This window comes from Eptatretus burgeri, chromosome 11 (assembly GCF_056783735.1).
Source record: "Eptatretus burgeri isolate ZD-2024b chromosome 11, Ebu_testis_v1, whole genome shotgun sequence".
NCBI classification, from domain to species: Eukaryota; Metazoa; Chordata; class Myxini; order Myxiniformes; family Myxinidae; genus Eptatretus; species Eptatretus burgeri.
The window spans coordinates 54,463,294-54,486,329 of record NC_140971.1 but is presented as its reverse complement, the minus strand read 5'-3'; the positions used below and the strand labels follow the sequence as shown (position 1 = coordinate 54,486,329).

The window sequence follows — 23,036 nt, the reverse complement described above, 5'->3', positions numbered from 1 at the left end:
TCTCAGTACCAGAGTAGAGTTCAGACATCAGATCGATCAGTTTCGGTGGCACCCCACGAAGACCAAGAATCCTCCAGAGGACATCCCGATTCACTGAATCGAACGCTTTACAGAGATCAACATAGGCTGCAAGCAGCCCCTGCCGAAACTCTCGTCTGCGTTCAGTGAGGACACGAAGAGCAAGGATACGGTCAATCGTTGACCTCTTTGGTGTAAAGCCTGACTGCTCTGGACGCTGGTGCTCAAGCAGATGGTGGCGAACCCTATCAAGAATTATCCGAGCAAAGACCTTGCCCGGCACTGAGAGCAGCGTCACCCCTCGGTAGTTGTTGCAGTCTTGGCGATCACCCTTCCCTTTCCAGAGAGGGACAACAAGGCCCCTCTTCCAGTCAGTTGGGATGATGCCTGTGTTCCAGGCAGAGCACAAAACTGCATGCAACGACGCGAGTGCAGCATTTCCACCAGCCTTGAGAAGTTCAGCATGGATGCCACAGATCCCTGGAGCTTTGCCCCGTTTCAACTGGTTCACCGCAGCCCGTGTTTCCACAAGCGATGGTGGACCACAGTTGATTCGAGGGTCAGCAACAGGGATTGTAACACCCTTGACGTCCAACTCGACAGCTGGGGGATCAGCCTGGTACAACCGCTCAAAGTAACCGGCCCAGCGGGCCTTCACTTCAGACTCCTCTGTCAAGAGCCTACCACTCTCTGCTCGAACTGCAGTGCTCCGAGGGATGGGCTTGGATGAACGTAATGCGCGAATTCCCTGTAAGCGGGACGAGAATCACCTGTCCACAGGTGATGCTCTACCCCTCACAGATTCCTCGCACATAGGCCTCCTTGTCCACCCTCAGTGCACGTACAGTTTTACGCCTCAGCTCCCTGAACAGCTCAGCTCTGCCATTCAGCCTGGCCCTGCGACTCTGGTCAATGGTATCCAGTGTCCCTTGAGAGACAAAATTCTTCTTTGCCCTGCGGTGAACTCCAAGGCATCCACCGGCAACATCAAGGACGGTGGTCTTGAAGGTGCTCCACAACTCTTCAGGACCCCCCAAAGCACCCAGACCCCCAAGTGTCCACTCAGCCTGTTCGCAAACTCCTCAGCTACTCTCTCATCCCTGAGCTTGGCAACATCCAGCCTAGGCTGGGATGGTACCATTCTCCAGGATTTAAGGTGCAGCTTTAGAGTTGCTACAACAAGCCTGTGGTCAGTATTGAGGAACTGAGCACTCCGGTAGACCCTGCAGTTCTGGATCATCCTCCAACGACCGTCAATGAGGACATGGTCAATCTCCTTTGCCACACCGCCAGCGTTGGAATACCAAGTCCAGCGATGAGCTTGCGGGCGCTGAAACCATGAACCAGCCACCCTAAGTCCATGACTTCTTGCAAAGTCAAGGAACTTAGTGCTATTCTGGTTCATAGTTCCTGACCCATGGGGACCAACACACACCTCATAACCATCCCTATCAGTTCCAGTCGATGCATTGAAATCCCCCAAGACTAGAAGTGTATCTCGTCTGGGGCACTGATCAACCACAGACTCGAGTGTGGCGTAGAATGCATCCTTCACGGTGAGATCACTCGCCTCAGTCGGAGCATAAATCGAGACCAGGGAAATGACACCTAAGGAGTGACGAATCCTTAATCTCATAATACGCTCGTTGACCGGTGTTACCTCAATTATCATTGGGGTCAGCTTATTGGACACAGCTACAGCAACTCCTTGGGTATGGTAACCATCAGAGCGACCAGACCAATAGTAGGTGTAACCACCCACCATTATCTCGCCGCAATCCGGTCTCCGAACCTCAGAGAGAGCTGCAATCCCGATGTCCAAACGCTTGAGCTCAGATGATAACAGAGACAGGTGATCATCCTCTCTTAGGGATAGGACATTCCAGGCACCCACCCGAAGGGACCGCCTCAGGTTAACCCAAGGAGACCGCCGTCTGGTGGACGACACCTCAGCACCACTCCGACACACTCTCCCGCAATCTGACCCAGGGATGTTACCCCGTGGTTTCCCTCCTATCAAAGATTGGGGGTCCCGAAGGCTTTGCCCCAATCCCATCATCCGGTGAGCTGCCCTGCGAAGGGAAGCTGCACAGGAGGTACTCCCACGGAGTGGGTTTTCAGATTTTTTTGCGTTTTTGCGTTTTGCGGAATGAAGCGTTTTACGGTGGCTGGAGTGCAAATCCTGCCACCAACCTCCTAATAAGAAGTAACCCAACTGCAGGAGGACGTCCGCAGACACAGTTGGGCACTAGATATGGATGGCCGTTGGCTCACAAGGAGCTCCTCCGCCCTTTGACAGGTTTTGTTTTTAATCCTGCTGGGTGTCCATATCCAAACACCCTCCTCACCAGAAAACCTGGTGGGGGAGACGGTTTAGTCGCCGACAACCCGACCATGGAACAGGTTAGTACAGGTTTACATGGTACCTGTAGCAGGTCACAGATCGAACCTGACCTGACAAGAGCCGACTTGGATGAGCAGATTAATAGGAACAAAGACCCGACGAAAACTCAGATCTGAACCATGCTGGACCAATGAAAGAAAGGATGGAAACGAACTAGGAACATTTCTAATTAAGGTTTATTTACAATAAGAAGGACACAGAGCAAGACTTATCGCAGATATACACAGCAAGATTTACAATGATGGAATGAACACTTAAACAGTTTCTACTTACAAGATGGGCCCACACACTCAGACGCACACTCACATGATTTATTAAAAGACCCTCACAGCCAGAGTGGGAGAGACGAGCTGGGGGTCGCAGTTCGCTTGGGCACCTGCACGTTGAAAGGAGGGTGTGCTCCGCTGTGCGGCACCTGTTAATGGTCGTGTGGCTCGGCCCACAGTCACACCCGTGGGGCTCGTGCCCGTGGAGGAACCTAAGCGGAGCAGTCGGAGTCCCAGGGCAGAGATCATGGTCACAGACGGGACCCAGGAAAACTCCAACGAATGCCAGCCAAATGCAGAACTCCACTCGAATGCCCCAGCCTCCTGCTCAAACCGCACGACGCACACCAACCAACTCAACTCCTCCAAAAAAACGTTCACTCTGAGGATCACGTCGTATTTTTATGGACCTAACCCGAACGGGGTGAGGGTTCGTTGAAACAGACGTCACCGTCCGCCCCGGTTGGACAGGGTCTTCATGGAGTCCGCCCTTTTTGGGCGGGGCATCGGCCAAACCGGGAGGCCTGCCCTCCCTCCACGCGTGTGGACTCATCAAGGGGAAGATCCAACGTTGAAAAGGAACATTTGTAGAAGCGCAAAGGAATGGCGGACTGGATGTTTTTTCCCCGTATGCTGTGGCCATCGAGGCGAGGGTTGCAAGCGCTGGAAAGTACCGTGGTTGGTTGTTGGATGGTCTGTTGGATGGTTTGTTGGATGGTTTGTTGGATGGTCGTTTGATGGTTTGTTGGATAGTCGTTAGATGGTTTGTTGGATGGTCGTTAGATGTAATAACCTACCTAAAATGACATCGCAAGGCACACCTTTGAATCCCCCACTAGACAAAAGGAAGGACCTGCCTCACATGTACTTAACGGAATAACTGACTCTTAGGACATCTTTATGTTTGAATGCATATGGTTTCCAGATCCATAACAATATATATATATATATATATTTATATATATATATATATACATATATATATATATATATATATCTATATACAGTATATATATATATATATATATATATATATATATATATATATATACAGTATATATACAGTATAAATGTATATATATATATATATACAGTATATATAAATATATATATACAGTATATATATATATATACAGTATATATATATATACAGTATATATATATATATATATATATATATATATATATATATATATATATATATACAGTATATATATATATACAGTATATATATATATATATATACAGTATATATATATATATATACAGTATATATATATATATATATACAGTATATATATATATATATACAGTATATATATATATATACAGTATATATATATATATATATACAGTATATATATATATATATATATATATATATATATATATATATATATACAGTATATATATATATATATATATATATATATATATATATATATATATATATATATATATATATATATATATATATATATACAGTATATATATATATATATATATATATATATATATATATATATATATATACAGTATATATATATATATATATATATATATATATATATATATATATATATATATATATAGTTAAGGTTGTGGAAATTCACAGAATACTGTTCAGGTATCCCAGAAATCAGTTATATCGATAAGTGTATGTTCAGATAGATTTCCCCACCGATGTCTAAGGGCCTTATTTGTGTAACCGGACTGTGATCTTTAAGTCAGCCATTATTCTTTTGTTATCTTTATTTTGGACCAACCGCTTCACAACAACCACCCCCACCACCAACTGCATCTCAACAACCACAGCCACCTTAACCACAACCACCCAACCACACCACCATCAGAACCACCTCAACCACAACCACACCACTATCACGACAACCACAAAATGCCAGCCACACCACCATCACGACAACCACAACCGCCTTCACCACAACCACAACCGCATTTCCACCTCGGCACATCGTTGCCAGAAGCCTTGCATTCATTAAAGGAAAGCAGACAACGGCCCCCACCCCCCAACGAATAACATCTTCGCCGGCCAACGCAGCAGGAGCCCAACCCTCCAGAAGAATGAAAACGGCCCCGATTCAGCGAGGAAAACGCCCTTGTTCTGGAAGTTTCTCTCGCGCGCCGGGAGGAGAGGGAGAGGGGCGGGCTCCGTGGATAAAGGTCGGAGGCGCTGGAACGCTGAGGAGAATTGAGGCGCTGGAATGCTGAGGAGAGTGTCTGGGAGAGAGAATTGTGGTGGTGGAAGGATTGTGTGGTACAGAAGAATAGAGGCACTGGAATGCTGAGGAGAGTGTCTGGGAGAGAGAATTGTGGTGGTGGAAGGATTGTGTGGTGCAGAAGAATTGAGGCGCTGGAACGCTGAGTAGAGTGTCTGGGAGAGAGAATTGTGGTGGTGGAAGGATTGTGTGGTGCAGAAGAATTGAGGCGCTGGAACGCTGAGTAGAGTGTCTGGGAGAGAGAATTGTGGTGGTGGAAGGATTGTGTGGTGCAGAAGAATTGAGGCGCTGGAATGCTGAGGAGAGTGTCTGGGAGAGAGAATTGTGGTGGTGGAAGGATTGTGTGGTGCAGGAGAATTGTGGCGCAGAAGAGGAGAAATAACTGTGAGGGTGGGACGAGTGAGAGGTCGGAAGAAGGAGGACGGAGTCCCGAGGGTCCACCACATGGTCACTTTTCTTCCTTTTCTTTCCGGGGTGTTTTGACTGAAAGTCTGTGGCGCCTTGTCCTTAAGTAAACCTGTTTAAGTAATTGTACATAATAAATAGACCAATGGTTGTAGTTCTTTCTCTTGCTCATGTCCTATCCCTTACCCCCATTGCATTAATTGCTTTGATTACATACGTACCTGATTGCATACATGACTGCATGACTGCATATGTGTCGTGTGTGTAATAAATGTCCTTGTGTGAATGTTTACCCGTTTGTTGCGTCCTTTCCCTCAATTGAACTGCCATAATTAAGTTTGGAATATAGCTGGTTGTTAATAACTGATAAGAGAATCGGATCCGGCGGGGCTTGGCGATATACACCGCTCGGCAAATCGCAAACGGAGCGAGCTGCTTAGCGGCTCGTTTCCAAGCAGGTCCCGTCGAGGTGTAAATCCCCAGCATTTCTGTCTGCGCGCATAATTAGGTAAATCGACAATTCGGCGATTGGACCCTGTCGTGTGCGGACAGAATAGCTGGCTGATATTCGGTGTGATTAAAGATACACCCGTAGCTGGATTTCGGCGTTGATCCGAAAGCTGCGACTAGGTTTGCCCATTCGGTGGTCGAGAGCGGCCGCCATTGGCTAGAAGCGGTCGCCCGCACGCCGACGGGCAGGAAACCACAACACTGGTGTCAGCGAGCGGAATTCAAACCCCTCCCGTCTCCAAGCCAAATTAACGGGAATCGGATCAAGGGTGTGTTGAGCGACCCTCTGTTCCCCCAAATTGCGAGCGTATAAATTATTCCGATACGCAAAATGGCAGTTCAAGGCGAGCGGGAGCAGGGGGTATAAGATATGGATTTAGAGATGATAGAATCCATGGCTCAGGATGAAATCCCCGTGCAGGACATTCATATGCAGGTTGAACACCCCCCGCAAACAAACCCAGAGTCCAAAATGGGCGCAGCGGCGGAGGCCGCGGTGTATGAACCCCCCCCCCTCCTCCGTCAAAAATCCCTCCTCGGTCCCCAGTGGAGCCGCGACCGACCGAGGCGATTTGGCTTCGTCGGGGTCGGTTGAAATCAGCCAAATGAAAGGGATGTTTGACGCATTGATGGGAGCAATGAAAGAAAATGCACGCAAAGCGAGCAACGAAATAAAAAACGACATGGATGCAAATACGCAAACACTGCGGGGTGAGATGCAGCACGTGGGGCGAGGCCTGCAGGCGGGCATAAGTGCAATTGCGCGCAACGAATCACGGACGGTGGAGTGCAAAATGGCGGCGCCACATGTTGGAGCGAACGAGCTGGGAGGGAGTGCAACGCCTGTGCGGCCCGCGATGGAAATGGGGGAAGTCAGGACGAGAGACGCCGACAAAATAATTCGGGAGACGTGTTGGATGAAACTCGTAACGGAAGAGAGAGTGACTTTGACACAGAGGGAAAAATTAAATGGTGTGACTGAGATGTGTATGAAACACGTAGAAACGAGGGAGATAATGAACGAGGTGACGGAATGGACAGAGACACGAAGGGAGGCGCAGGAATTAAAATAAATAAATAACAGAGACACGGGAGATAGAGGGTGGATTAAATGGAACTAAAGACCAACGCACACACATGGAGTTAGCGAAGGACAATGAAAGGGAGCTTGGGGAATGTTTTTTGACCCGGTGCAAGCAGCAGGATGGCCCTCTCCAGGAATGAGGGGAGGGAATATGCCCCCTTGAAGCAGATCACGACCAGGTGGGTCCGGTCGAGCTTTGCGAGTTAGAGGGGCGAGTGCTGTTGACGGGTACACAGGGATCTGGGGGGGGTATGAAGGCTCCGGGACCCCTTGTGGTAGCGCGAATTCCCAGCGTGGTGGTTTCGAAATGTGTGTTCACGAGTGTGGCAAAATGTGTGCTGAGACGCGCGCATTGTGTGGGTGAAAGGCTGTGTGTAAAAGAAACCGCGTGTGTGAGTAATATGGTGTGCGTGGGTGGAATGGCGAGAGTGAGTGAAACCGTGTTTATGGAAGAAACACGATATGTGGAAGAAACAGCGTGTGTGAGTGAAATGGCCTCTGTGAGTGAAAAGGTGTGTGTGAGGGAAACACTGAGTGTGGAAGGAACAGCATGTGTGAGAGAAACCTCGTGTGTGAGAGCGCAGTATGAAAGGGAGATGACGGTCGGTATGCGGGAACATGCAACCACATGTCCGAGTGAGAGTATCATGGCGAGGTGTGTGAGCGTCAGAGCACGCAGGAGTGCGTGCGTTCAATGGCGACGACGAGGGGACCAGACAAAGGCCGAGTAGCGGCCGTAGCTGTTTTGGCGACCGTGCCGGATTCGCACGGCAGCGCGCACGGGGTCCGTGCTGGGCGTGAGTGAAAAGGTGTGTGTGAGGGAAACACTGAGTGTGGAAGGAACAGCGTGTGTGAGAGAAACATCGTGTGTGAGAGCGCAGTATGAAAGGGAGATGACGGTCGGTATGCGGGAACATGCAACCACATGTCTGAGTGAGAGTATCATGGCGAGGTGTGTGAGCGTCAGAGCACGCAGGAGTGCGTGCGTTGAATGGCGACGACGAGGGGACCAGACAAAGGCCGAGTAGCGGCCGTAGCTGTTTTGGCGACTGTGCTGGATTCGCACGGCAGCGTGCACGGGGTCCGTGCTGTGCTACACACGAGGCTGCCACGTGCGCGCCTGCGTGAGTGAAATCCGGTCCGGAAACACACGCGGTGGATGTTAGCCGATCCCGCGGACGGACAGAAGCTCGGCTGAATTGTGAATTTGGAACGGATGGGTTCTCCAGGCGAGCGTGATTGTAAAGCTCCATAGGCAGAGCACATGTGCTTGCGTGGGGAACCCGTCGAAATGCGATGCTTGCTTGGGATGCGCAGGGTGACGTCGTGGCTGCATGGTTGGAATCCGGCAGAAGGAAAATCCCTGCCGGATGTTACCATCCGATAAGGGACGAGGTGCGCGAAGCGCGAACAGCTGCCATGACGTCACGGGGAAAGAGCGCCGTTTGCGAGTTGCCGCGCTGGTGCGCATGAAAAGGAAAACAAGAGAAAAGCAAGCCTCGCCGTTTCGGGTGAACAGGATTCCCAGGCAGGGGGTGGAAGACCCCCCTGATTGGGCGCAGGACACCACTAGTTAGGGGGAAGGGTTAGTGATAGTTAGACCGGCTTCATGGGCAGGGATAAGTCCTCATGGAGCCCGTGGAATGGATTAGTTAGAGGGATTCCAGACTAGATTTAGGAAATGGGAACCATGGATTTTGGAGACATGGACAGACTGGAAATGTGTAGTTGGGACGTAGCTTAGCTACGTAGTGTTAAAAGGACGTGCTATATTGTAAGGGATGACGAGGGAGCACGAAGTAGTTGGTGGGATGTAGTGAATTGAGGAATGGCAGTATTCAGCGATGTGAGTTGAGGAATGGAAATTGAATGGAAACACGTTGAGTGACTGAGGACCAGCGGGCCTGTGTGTATGGAGTGAATGTGTTATGCATGGTGCGATGAGTGATTGGGGGGAGGAGTGATTCCCACCAAAGGGACCCCGGGGTCAGAGTAAAGTCAGTTAGTGGGTTAGTCAAATTGACAAAATGGAGGTCGTTTTGCTGTTGGTGGGAATGTTGGCTCGAAACCCGTTTGGATGGGTGCAGGAGTCCTGTTGACGGCTGGGAGCGTGGCTGCAAACGGTGAGTATCGCTTAGTGGGTACCCCGGGCACCGGGCTAGTCGGCCGCGCTCGGCCAACGGCCCAAGGGGGGGCAGGATAGTGTAGTGGGCACAGGTGGGCCCGTATGAAGCGGGGCCCGTGGCGGCAATAGCCACGTGGGCAGTGTCGTGGGCACGGGCACTCAAGGAAGGGGCCTGTGGCGCCAGCCTGCCATGTGAGCATCGAGGGGGAGTCACCAGGGAGGGCGCACCCCAAATTTTAGGGAGCTGGTAGGCTCGGAGACAGTTGCAGGGCCTGGGGGTGCCGCAGTTGGAGAATCAGCAGAGGGTAGTTCCTGCCAAGGGAGCCACGCATCCCAGCCACGAAACCGTGCAAGGGAACAAGGGAAAATTGGAAGGCAAGGCCAAAATTTGAGAGGACACCAACACAGACGACAGGAATCTTGGTTGGTAGAACCAATAGTTTAAGCTTTTGGAAAGCCCCGGGGTAGTTAAAGGTTAATAATATTGGTGTCGTTAGGAAGTGTACCCTCCGCACCAACCATCCCTTCGCTCTAATTGTGGGCCGCTGGACCCACTTTGGGTTAGATCGCTGAGATATGAGGAGGCCATTCAGAGTCTTGATTGGGCCTCAGGGCAGGACACTAGCTCTCCATTATTCCCCTCCAGGAAGGGAACATAGGGGTTGGGAGTAGGCTCGGTGACAGAATAGGTTAGCCAGACAGAAACTATAAAGGGGTTGGGGAGACGTATTTATAAAAGGAAAGGAAAAAAATAATAAAAAATAAGATGGGGCTAAATTGGGTGGATTTTTTGCAAATTAAGGGAGTGGGTATGGACAGACAGGCAAAGGCGATAGGTTGGGATGGAGACAGTAGGGTAGGTCCGAGCCCGCCTCCAGACCGGTTGGCACCACCGCGCTCCCTCCACTAACCTCCTTGAACGAGAAAAGAGGCCGGCCAGCTTCACGTGCCGAACTTGCCATGCCTTGTCTGCCTGCCTCTGCCTTGACCCCATGCCTGCTAGCCCTCCTTGTTGTTGCCTTTGCCCCATGTTCATCCATCATCATGTGCGCCAGGATCATCGCGTGAGCTGCAGGGACTGCCCTGTAGGCAGCCACACCACGGGACTGCATTGAGCAGCCCGTGCACCGACCGCTCGTTTTTGTTTGCTTGCGTCAGTACCATCCATTATTCTGCAGGGACTGCCCTGCAGGCAGCCGCACATGGGGGCTGCGTTGGTGCAGCCCGTATGCGGCTTGTGTTCAGCCGCCGGGTTGGGGTGAGTTGCCTTCAGCAGCTGAAGACATGAAAATGTTTTGTGACAGACAACGGGGGCCGTTTTGAACACGGCCCCGAAGACGTCTTGCCTTCAAGCTGCTGAGCGCTCACCCACCTGAAAAACTGACTGACATTGATATGTGCCTTTGTCCCCACAGGGTCCATCAGTCCTGGGCCATGGTTTAGTGTAAATTTATAAGTTAAGGTTAAGGGTAAATTGTGCATGAGTTGCTCCCCCTGCATGTGTGTCGTAGCGCCGGCAATTTATTTAAGTCGTCTGCATGAGTGAGTTGTTTAGTGAGTTACTCAGCCCATAGGTTATTTACTTTTGGGACACGAATACACCAAATGTCGCACTCAGGGATCCGAAGGTAAATCGTACTCGGGGAGAACTTACACATGAAGGCACACGAAAATTTAACGACTCGGGACGAGTCTGTAAAAAGGGGGTGGGTAGTGTAACGGTTGTGGAAATTCACAGAATACTGTTCAGGTATCCCAGAGATCAGTTATGTTGATAAGTCTGTGTTCAGATAGATTTCCCCACCGATGTCTAAGGGCATTAATCGTCTAACCGGGCTGTGATCTTTCAGTCAGCCATTATTCTTTTGCTATCTTTATTTTGGACCAATCGCTTCACAACAGCCACCTCCACCACCAACCGCATCTCAACAACCACAGCCACCTTCTCCACAACCGCCTTCACAACAACCACCTTAACCACAACCGCCCAACCACACCACCATTACAACCACTTCAACCACAACCACACCACTATTACGCCTACCACAACCACCTTCACCACAACCACAACCGCATTTCCACATCAGCACATCATTGCCAGAAGCCTTGCAATCATGAAAGGAAAGCAGACAACGGCCCCCACCCCCTAACGAATAACATCTCCACCGGCCAACGCAGCAGGAGCCCAACCCTCCAGAAGAATGAAAATGGCCCCGATTCAGCGAGGAAAACGCCCTTGTTCTGGAAGTTTCTCTCGCGCGCCGGGAGGAGAGGGGGGCGGGGCTCCGTGGATAAAGGTCGGAGGCGATGAAATGCTGAGGAGAGTGTCTGGGAGAGAGAATTGTGGTGATGGAAGGATTGTGTGGTGCAGAAGAATTGAGGCACTGGAACACTGAGGAGAGTGTCTGGGAGAGAGAATTGTGGTGGTGGAAGGATTGTGTGGTGCAGAAGAATTGAATCACTGGAATGCTGAGGAGAGTGTCTGGGAGAGAGAATTGTGGTGGTGGAAGGATTGTGTGGTGCAGAAGAATTGAGGCGCTGGAATGCTGAGGAGAGTGTCTGGGAGAGAGAATTGTGGTGGTGGAAGGATTGTGTGGTGCAGGAGATATGTGTCGCAGAAGAGGAGAAATAACTGTGAGGGTGGGACGAGCGAGAGGTCAGAAGAAGGAGGACAGAGTCCCGAGGGTCCACCACACGGTCACTTTTCTTCCTTTTCTTTCCCGGGGTTTTTGAGTGAAAGTCTGTGGCGCCTTGTCCTTAAGTAAACCTGTTTAATAATTGTACATAATAAATAGACCAACGGTTGTAGTTCTTTCTCTTGCTCGTGTCCTGTCCCTTACCCCCATTGCATTAATTGCTTTGATTACATACGTACCTGATTGCATACATGACTGCATGACTGCATATGTGTTGTGTGTATAATAAATGTCCTCGTGTGAATGTTGAGACGTTCGTTGCGTCCTTTCCCTCAATTGAACTGCCATAATTAAGTTCGGAATATAGCTGGTTGTTAATAACTGATAAGAGAATCGGATCCGGCGGGGCTTGGCGATATACACCGCTCGGCAAATCGCAAACGGAGTGAGCTGCTTAGCGGCTCGTTTCCAAGCAGGTCCCGTTGAGGTGTAAATCCCCGCCATTTCTGTCTGCACGCATAATTAGGTAAATCGACAATTCGGCGATCGGACCCTGTCACGCGCGGACAGAATAGCTGGCTGATTTTCGGTGTGATTAAAGATACACCCCGAAGCTGGATTTTGGCGTTGATCCGAAAGCTGCGACTAGGTTTGCCTGTTTGGTGGGCGAGAGCGGCCGCCCTTGGCTCGAAGCGGTCGCCCGCACACCGACGGGCCGGAAACCACAATATATATATATATATATATATATATATATATATATATATATATATATATATATATATATATATATAGATATATATATATATATATATATATATATATATATATATATATATATATATATATATATATATATATATATATAGATATATCGAAAATGTATTTGTATATATATGTATGAGCAAATCACACCGACCAATCAGAAACACGCAATGAACAGCCAATCATGACCCCACAATGACCAGCGAATAGGGGTGTGGAGCTCTAATAAACTCTGCATCCATTGGTTCGTGTAACTTCCTCCTATCGATGGGTGGAGCATGCTGCCCAAAACATTGAGGCCTACTTTTATTTATGTATTTTTTCTTCTCTTCTTTTGCTTTGGAGTTTTTTTTAAGTATCAAGAACATAAATAGCTCTTTTAAGAGCTAATACTTTGTGTAAACCATAAACCTGTTATTTTATTTTAATGAATATATATGTTACATGGAATTTGACTATTTTAAGGTGGTTGGGATTATCCATTATTCAGAGGAGTGAGGCATAAGGAAACAATAAGTAGTTCTATGTATAATTCTACCATATTGAAGCAGACGTGAAAGTGAATACTTAGCAACAGATGACGATTTGTTTGTGATCGGCGAACTTTCGGCCTATGTTGCAAATTAAGGCCCTGTCACACCTTGACGTTTTAGCCAGCGTGTGGCAAGGTATCAAAATGTATGTAAAACGCTGGCGTACGCTGAACTATTGATGTTTTTTTTCCAGTTTTGGATGTATTCATAACGAGTTGGACGTATGCATAACGTATTAGTAATGTACACAGAACGTTTCGATAACCTAGAGATAACTTATATCAACGAATGCTGAGCATGTTGTCGGCGTTTACAATCTATGCCCAACGATAGTCTAACTTATGCATAGTGCGGCAGCGTATTGCCGACGATCACGTGGCGTAGGCTATTAATAGGCTGCGGCTCGACGATTCAAATCATAACCGCACTAGAAATCGAAGTGTCAAGCCACTGTCACACCTTGACGTTTTAGCCAGCGTATGCCGACGTATGAAAAATTTGCCGAATACGCTGGCACACGTCGAATACGTTATGGGTAAGCTTTGTATATGTTAAGAGCACACTGGAGCACGCTGGCATACATCGTAGTACGCCGAGTATGTTGAAAATTTTTCGACGTATACCAGCGTATAACACACTTTCCGCATACGCTGGCCATAAGTTGTAGGCACGTCACGCGATAGTTGACACGTCGACACACGTTACTTGTAAGTTACTCACAAGTCAAAACACGTCGAGGTAATTGTTAGCGTCAGTGTTCCAGACTCCCTGTTTTTTTTTTGGTTTTTTTTTTTCTTCGGTATGACGGTGATGTTGACACTTCGATTTCCAGTGCGGTTATGATTTAAATCGTTGAGCGGCAGCCTATTAATTATATTATATTATATTATAACCGCACTAGAAATCGAAGTGTCAACATCACCGTCATACTGAAGAAAAAAAAAAACAAACAACCAAAAAAAAAAACAGGGAGTCTGGAACACTGACGCTATCCATTACCTCGACGTGTTTCGACTTATGAGTAACTTACAAGTAACATGTGTCGACGTGTGTCAACGATCGCGTAACGTGGCGACAACACGTTACTCATAGGTTAGAAATAAGTTTTGGGTATGCTAAACATTACCTCCACATGTTTCGACTTATGAGTAAGTTACAAGTAACGTGTGTCGACGTGTGTCAACAATTGCGTAACGTGCCTACAACTTATGGCCTGCGTATGCGGAACGTGCGAGTCGTACGCTGGCATACGTCGAAAAATTTCAAGCATTGAAAATTTGTCTAACAGCTCGGCATACTACGACGTATGCCAGCATGCTCTTAATGTATACAAAACTTACCCATACATATTCGACGTGTGCCAGCGTTTTTGACAAATTTTTCATACGTCGGCATACGCTGGCTAAATCGTCAAGGTGTGACAGGGCCTATAGGCATATGGTGGACATTGTGTATCCAGCTTCACAAAGCCCCACCATGCCACACCAACTCCCTGCCACACCACATATCCCAGGCACACCACTCAATGTGATGCAAGTTCACTCACTGCTCATGCCTGCTCACTCACAAACTGTGATCGGATTGCCAGCATTCTTTACTTATGCACCTTCCAGGGAACCAATGAAGGATTGGCAAGTACAGCAGTGTGCCCTCGGATGTATAACAGCGAAATGTTTGCATAATCACTCACTTACATTCATATAATACCACTAGTCACATAATGGGTTTTGGGAATGAGAAAACTTCAGAAGAGGATGGGGTGAAAAGGTCTAACACTTTTAACTCCCTGCCTAACACTATTTGAACATTATGACATATCCATGCACTGGCATGTTTCTGTAAATTGATTTTGAACTGGATATAACATTGTTATTATAATTCATTAAGATGTGCTTGCTGGCAAAAAAATTACCCCATTATGTTTAACTGTTTTTATTAATTTTTATATTGCTTGGAGATATATATATATATATATATATATATATATATATATATATATATATATATATATATATATATATATATATATTTAATATTTAATATTTTAAAAATGAAAACAGTATCTTCTGGCTTTAATGGTGAGCATAAGCCACGGATTACGTCTCACAAGGGAAAAACTACATAATCACCTCCGATTATTTCCTTTGCTCAGTGGATTTTTCTTTACTACTGAAGGTGCAGTGGAATTGTGTTAACCCAAAGTACAAAGTGAAGAGGAAAAACTACAAGAATTCTGGCATCGTCATGCTGACACAGTGCAAGGTAAAATGTGAATGAATGTCAGATTTTCTTTTACTTTTTCTAAGTTCACAGATCTGTTGTCCAAATTTTTATAATAATCTTCTGCAAAGCAGAAAATTTTGATGTACAAAGGAATTGCTGTTAAATTATTACAAGTTTCAACAAACTGGATAATGATCCTTCATAAGCAATGGCACCGCTGTGCTCCCAGCAATGATGCATACCAGCAGCCATGTGTTGCACAAAAATTAATAAATGAACAATTGCGAGCAAAAATCAAAAAACATTATGAATCCCAACATGCATAGACTGCTGTATTTGGGGGTTTTTTTGCATCATCATTTCTCGTGAGCATGTTCAAAAATGCTGATTATTTTGCTCACATTTATCTTTCACCATGCTTGGTGTTGGCTTGATGGTTAAGGTGGTGGGCTTGGGATCCTAGAGTCCTGAGTTCCAAATCCCACTTCGCCGTTGAATTAATACCAAGTAGGGTTGACTCAGCCTGTCATCCTTCCGAGGTTGGCAAAATGAGTACCAACTTGCTGGTATCCTGTGTCGGAGTGGTGATCCATCCAGGATTGTGCCCAATAGCTGAGGAGACTGCTTAGGCAGCACCAATGCTCTGTACAGAGTATGGTCCCAATGGAATGGAATGGAATCTTTCACTCATCATAAGTCAAATATTATTGTAGGTCCTAAAGCAATACAACCTCACATGAGTTTCAGAAAGCCTGGAGCTGTCAATTCCTGCCTACAATAATTACTGTTCAGGTTCTCATGCATTTACTATTCTGGCTTATCACCTGATTACCCAACACCAATCAAGCAACCAAAAACGATTGGCTTTGCACACACACTTTGAAACCAGCTTTATTATATCGTATTTTCATTGTGCTTTGTCTCTGGTGGTTACAGATACAAAAGGTTTACACCTTTCTTGACTACATCATGGGAGGTTGTCAGATTCAGTTCACAGTAAGTGACCACAACTTCAGCAAGAAAAGTGATCATGAAATAAATGGTATTGTCTTTCTTCTTTATACAGGTAGAACTTGGTAAGAATGAAATTGACTTAGGGACCAAATATTCCTTGTCATGTTCAGTATCAATTGCAACTACAGTTTCCCTGTATTTTTTGAGGTCTGCTATGAATGCTATAGCCATTTAAACTCTGTCACTGCAATGGGGAACTGTTTGACCTAATGTTGAGACATTTGATAAAAGGTAAATAATACTTTTCAAGGAAGCAGAGAGGTCATTAATATAAACTAAAATGAGAATTGGACGACGTAAACGAAAAGAACAGCAGTCTTCACAGGCGGAGCCATTAATAAGCAGCAAGCAAGAGATGCAAGCTATTTGTATGCACAGAGAGAGTTGGCTTGCCAGGTGTGAAAACAACATTGATATCTGCAGACAGAAAACTTGGCAAGCAGAGCTGGTTGCCATACTATGTCAAAGAATTGGATATGTTCAGTGATACAGCCCTGACCTGTTTCCTAATTTTTTTGTATACAAGGGTCTTGGCTCATGGAGAAGATGAATAACAAAGGGTTATTCATTATTCAAATAACAAAGGGTCAAATTCACAAACTACCACAGAGTGGTGGGGGGGGGGGGGGGTGATGGACATACATTAAAGGACAAAAAAAAAATGAGTACCAATAGCCTGGACAAGAACAGAAATAATCAACGTGTGTATAAGAAATCATGGATATGCATGAATGTATGGATGAGGTAGTAACAGGAACACAATTGAAGGAGTGACGTGAGGACAACAAGACAACGGACATTCCACAATTGGGAGAATAAGGGAATTCACGTGGGCATTCAGCTTGGACTTTTGAGAGGGTGGGCAGATGCGGGTTTCTGTAGGAATGCAGGTGGCCTGGGGAGGGCAGAGGTAGGAGAGAGCAGTTGGATCAAGGCCAGATGTAAGCTTGTGGACAGATCGTGTGAGAGCATGCGTCTTCCTGTGATTGAACCAAGTAGCTGATCAGCAGCTTATCTTGTCGAGGTCTGACGGAAGTGATTGGCAGTGGCCCACCTTTCACAACTGTCATGTATTGTTCTGCACCAGGTAGTGTTCTCGGCAAAAGGGTAAAGTTGGTTTTTAAGAGATTCAAACAGATCAATGATATAGATCAAAAATAAGGTAGGACCAAAGATGCTACCTTATGGAACCCCAACCTAAAAGGAAAGATTATGGGAAAGGACACCATCAAGGTTCACCCTGCCACCAGATTCAGGGCTTATGTCCATTATTGGTTGAGGAGAAGCAGCATGTCCAGAAGGCCATAATGGAAAGGAAACTGGTGATCGGTAATCAGACCATTGGAAAAAAGGAATAATTTTATGTCATCAGTGAATATGAAATCTGTTGCTTTGCTTATTTTGGGCAGTGGGATGATCATTCTGTAGTTGAGTGTGTCAGTGTTTCTATTCTTCTTTATAATTGGAGTTGATGCCAGCCACCTTCCAAACAAATGGTTGGCAGGCTAAAGCGAGACTTACTGAAAATGAGAACAGAGGAAATTGCAATTTTGTGCATCGTCACAGATGCCATGTTGGTTGGTCTGCAGTTGAGATGTAAAGGTCATCCAGATAATTATGATGTTCTTGGGTGGAAAACTTTTTTACCAAGTACCAATGGGTAAAGAAAGACAATGAGGGGATTGGGGGGGGGGGGTTTGACGTATGGCCTCTCAAGTTGCAAGCAAATGCTGAATTCAAACATTCTTCCTTGTCATGTGTAGATCGTGCTCTGGATCATTCTGGAGAGAGAGAGAGAGAGAGAGAGAGAGAGAGAGAGAGAGAGAGAGAGAGAGAGAGAGAGAGAGAGAGAGAGAGAGAGAGAGAGAGAGAGAGAGAGAGAAGAGAGAGAGAGAAGAGAGAGAGAGAAGAGAGAAGAGAGAAGAGAGAAGAGAGAGAGACAGACAGACAGACACAAGTAGGGTGAATATACTGATTCTGGCTCACTTTTCCCCATGTAAATGATTGGGGGATTTTCAGCGATTCATATTTTTTTCCCTAAAAAATAAACCCCCTTTTTATCCCAAGGTATATTTATTTGTCTCCCCTTTAAAGCTGAGGACACTTTTTTTTCAAATAACCCATGCAATAAGATAAAGATTTGTTCAAGTAGTAAAGTGGTAATGTGATTTGTTAAAGGTGATTCTAAAGAAATATCTGAAACGTCTAAGCCTCGGGACACTCTTTTTCAAATAACCGATGCATATTGTTTAGCTCACTCATTGAACCTATAAAGATTTGTTCATTCTCAAATTCCTTCAATACTTTAATTTTCTTTGCACAATAATCCCCATCTAAAATATTGAAAAACAAAACATTTGAATCTTTATATTTTTTAAGATACCCCTTTTGTGCCATTATGAAATGATAAACTTCTCTTAATGCTCTTGTTTGACCACCTCCTGAGCCACATATCATTTTGAGATTATAGTAAATTGTTTTTTCATTGTTCAATTGATAACCATCAAAGTTTTCAGTCCATTCAAGGATATTCATTTTTTTCTTTACATCCTCCAACTTACTAGTTTTTAAATTGATTCGCTTATTTGTTTTAGTTATTTTTTCAATAAGACTTATTTGATATTTTTCACATGCATTATGTTTTCCATTTACATACCAAGACTGAGATTTTCTCCACTCTTTAGTTTGATTAATACTTGGTTTGACCATTTATATATTGCGAAAAAACGCGGCGGTAGCCCTTAAAAAACCCTAACCCATCTTCCCATCGTTAAAACACAATCCATTTTATACACTCTATCATATAATATCCATATGGAACACAATCTATTCCATTATCTAAAATAAATCTCTTATCATCAAAGGCTCCTAATGCCTTTTTATTTACTTCTTCACTATATATATGTTATGTTTATAACTTCTTATTGTATTCATTTTCCTATATTCTTCTTTCTTATTCATCAAACAATGATAATAATTTCTAAAAGTTATTGATTTCTTTATTACATATTTCTTTATTCCCTTTAACCTCTTATCAATCTGATCACCATACTTATAAGCATATGCCTTTGCTCTCAATCCAATAAACTCACTCATTACTTTTCCACCCAACTCATCCTTAAACTTACCAATAACCTTTTCATTCTTTTTGGAAAATAACTCACTCTTCTTGCTGAAATTACTTGTATCATATACTCCAATATTTTTCTTCATATCTTTATAAACATCATCAGTTTTTATATCTAGGATAAAACAATCAGTGTCCATATACAACAATGAAACATTTTCACCATACTCTTTCTTTAAGTCATTATACAAATAATCATACATCAATATCTTTGATAAATCAAGAACTGCTGTTCCAATATAAATTGGTTTATCCATTACAATACTTTCCTTTTTCATATGAATTGCAGAAAAGTTCTCTGAAAAAAGCTCTTCTCTCTCAAAACTTGGTTTATTTATCAATCTTGAAGCTTCTTTCCAAGATGTTGCGAATCTAATGTTTTGCCTGTTTCTAACATTTTCCATAGTCTTTCCAAATACAGCATTATTCATTAATTTATAAAAGTCCCCTTCAAATTTTACTTTTGTATTTGCTCTCATATCTGTATTGAATTGAATATACTTTTTCACCCAAGGACTTTGTTTAAATTTTAAAACTCTATGAATTTTAGCGACTCTCAATCCTTCTCTCAAAAACTGTTTTAAGCTTCTCTGATGCAAAACATATCCCTCTTTATCATAGAATGTTGTTAATAACTTTTCTGTTGATTTGCCTTTAATATTAAAACTTTTATGATAATCACTGAACCATTCTTTCTTTGGGGTTTCTTTCTCACATGCAAAAGGAAGGTCTTTATGCTTATTATGAAGATCACTCGGGTACCTCAAATCAACTTCAAAATAATAACCTTCTTCTTCGTCATTCAATTCCTCTTGAGAAGAAATAACAATATTCATCAAAGCCTTTTCATAATCCTTTTCTTCCACCCACTCTAATTTACCATAAGGCAGAGATTGAGACATTGCCCATCCATACAAATTATTAGCATCAAAATACATCAAATAATTACCATCTTTTTCACTATCATAATTTGGAAGATATTTATTATTTGCTTTAGCATATCTTTTTGAACATACTTGTGATATTCCACCTCTCTTGGACTTCTCAATCATCAAAAGCATATCAACATCACTGATTAAATCTATATCTTGTTTTGTCATTTTCAACATTGCACTCCAACCTAAACCAGGAGCTGTGAAATAGTGGGCACGATCTAATCCATAACAATTTTTATTATGACAGAGTGATCTAAAAGCTTCAAACACATCAGCTAACAATAAAACATCTGTTTTTAGATATAAATCATGATATTCTCCAAGGTTCTTTATCTTAAATATTTTCCATATTTCTTGTGCGTGTTTATATTCCTTATCACTTATCTCTTCTTCATCAAGGTTATTATAGAAACTTTCTTTTGAAGGAAGTTGTGTTTCTTTAAATCTCATAAATGAATCCATATAATCATAAGGATAAATTCCCTTACTTGTAAGAATTTTCTCTTTACTTTGAATTTCATTCCTTGTTTGAATTTCCTCTCTCGTGAGAATTCCTTCTTTAATCAGAATTTCATCTTTAATCAGAATTTCCTCTTTAGTTAGAATTTCATTCATTGTTCGAATTTTCTTTATAATTAGAATTTCATCTTCAGTTAGAATTTCTTCATTAATTTCCTCATTAATTCGAATTTCCTCTTTACTTTGAATTCTCTCTTTAATCTGAATTTCCTCTTTAGTGAGAATTTCCTCTTTTGGAAAGAATGAATTAAGATTTGGAAAAGAGTCCGTGGAGCTTAGATTTGATGCGAGGTAGGCTAGTGGTGTTCCCATAAACTTGTAAGAATCTAGAAACCTAATACGAGTTAAAGGTTTTGTGAATATCATTTTTGTAAATGAAATATACTTTTGACTTGTGTTTGTTATGGCAGAAATATTCCCTGGTGTTTTTGAAAGTTCATTTATAAATAGATGTGTATCATAGTTGGCGCTGTTGTGAAGAAAGACTGGAATAAAAGAAGGTAATTTATAATTAAGATTACAACAGGAATGAGCGGGACCTCTATATTTACCAGAAAGATGACAATGATCCCTAACTTTAGACTCCTTAATTTCCCCCTCACAAATATGACAGATATTGTTCTTTCTAAATTCTAATTTTTCTTCTTTGGTTAATTTCATCGTTTCATTTGTTTCTTTCATTAATTTAGTGAGTCTTATACAATCCTTTTCTAATCGTTTTACAAACTCTTGTGAAGCATTTTTTCCACGATAATGTTCAAGTTTGTTATACTTTTCTCCAACAGATGATTTGATATAATAACAGAAACCACAAGGAATATGTTTTTGATATTTATTTGTATATGATTCTTTTGGATTAGGAGAAGCAGTATTTATCTTTTTAAGGATACACTCAAAATCAGCATATATCACAAATGGGTGCATGATAGATTTATTATAATCTTCAAAAGAAATCTTTTCACCAGGTTTCGGCATTGTAATTACAGCTGATTTATGATTACTACAATATTTTGAATGTTGTTCTTATCGTTCTTTTGTATGAAATGAATTAAGACATCGCTTACAAGGATATATTTTGTTTGCTGTTCTGAATACCTGAGAAGAGATTAATCTTGATAAATTATTGATGTATGTGTAATGTGAATTATTTCCAACACTAAAATATAAAAGATCAATGTGTGTTTCCTCATTTTTATAGTTGTTTGAAATTTTTAATATTTGAACTTTGTATCCGTTAATCCATATACATTAATAGAAAGATTATTCTTTTTATCAAATTTAGGAATATCTGTTGGTGGCATTGGGAATTTAAAATCTTTAATGTCCAAGGTATTCTCATATTTCATATATTGTTTTACTCTTTCTGAATTACATTTTGGTGGATGAAAGTGAGCAAGTACAGACCAGAGAAAACATTTATTATCATTGTTCTTAATATTAACAACTGCCTTCTTTAGTTTTATTTCTTTTGGTAATTCAATATAAGAAGAAGCTTTAAGAGGGTTTGATTTTAGAATGTGTATATCTAAAAAGATGATTTTTTTAATATTGAATCCACTTCCTACCACTGTATTATCAACATCCTCCTCTTGTTTTGATAGTTCTTCATAAACCCCACGATTCAAAAAATCTTGAAATGATGTTATGAAATGAAGATCTGTTCTCATATAAGGAGTTTGTTCTTCATCTTGTCTTTTCATATTCATTTTCACTCCCATATAAAACTTTAAAGTTTTCATTTCTTTTAATGTCTTTATAATAACTTTTTCAACATCAGCTTTCACTATTTCAATTGATTCAGCTATTGATGATGGACCGGGTTCTCCAAATTGAAAAATCCTTATTTTTAAATGCCCCATCAGTGTTTTCAATATAATAGTCTCCCTTTACTTTAAACTCATTTTTCTTGTGTTTTTGTGATTGAAGATGTCTATTATAACTTCTCTTGAAAACATCCTTTGAACAGATATCACAATGTTTTCTTTCCAACTCAAGAGGAGATATTTTATGAAATAGATTAAATGTGTGTTTGTTGGTTCGGAGGTGTTTTCTATAATGTTTATATTCGTGATTACAAACATCGCAGTATGTTGTATTCACCATATTTATATAATAAATCTTTGCTTAAACTAAAATTTTCTTGATGAAAATTTCGTTTATTTTACAGGTGAATCTGTGCTTAAAACCATTTTATCCTCCAACTTTTTAACTTAATAAATACAATGTTTCAAGACA

The 23,036-nt window shown here is 42.9% G+C and overlaps 1 protein-coding gene and 1 long non-coding RNA gene across 8 annotated transcripts in view; one reads left to right on the top strand and one right to left on the bottom strand.

The window, feature by feature from the left end:
• Positions 1-23,036, top strand: part of LOC147017098 (copine-4-like) — a 186,069-nt gene that overhangs the window by 112,043 nt on the left and 50,990 nt on the right. For all 4 annotated transcript variants that reach the window (XR_015049342.1, XM_085846469.1, XM_085846470.1 and 1 more), the window contains 2 exons: positions 15,159-15,245; positions 16,143-16,202. Coding sequence is in view for 3 of the 4 variants with exons in the window: in XM_085846469.1 (XP_085702595.1) it covers positions 15,159-15,245; positions 16,143-16,202 (147 nt within the window). In the remaining variant the exon portion in view is untranslated. The remainder of the gene's footprint in view (positions 1-15,158; positions 15,246-16,142; positions 16,203-23,036) is intronic.
• The window catches only part of LOC147017099 (uncharacterized), a 148,662-nt gene that overhangs the window by 112,042 nt on the left and 13,584 nt on the right, over positions 1-23,036 (bottom strand). The gene's annotated exons all lie outside the window — the stretch shown is intronic.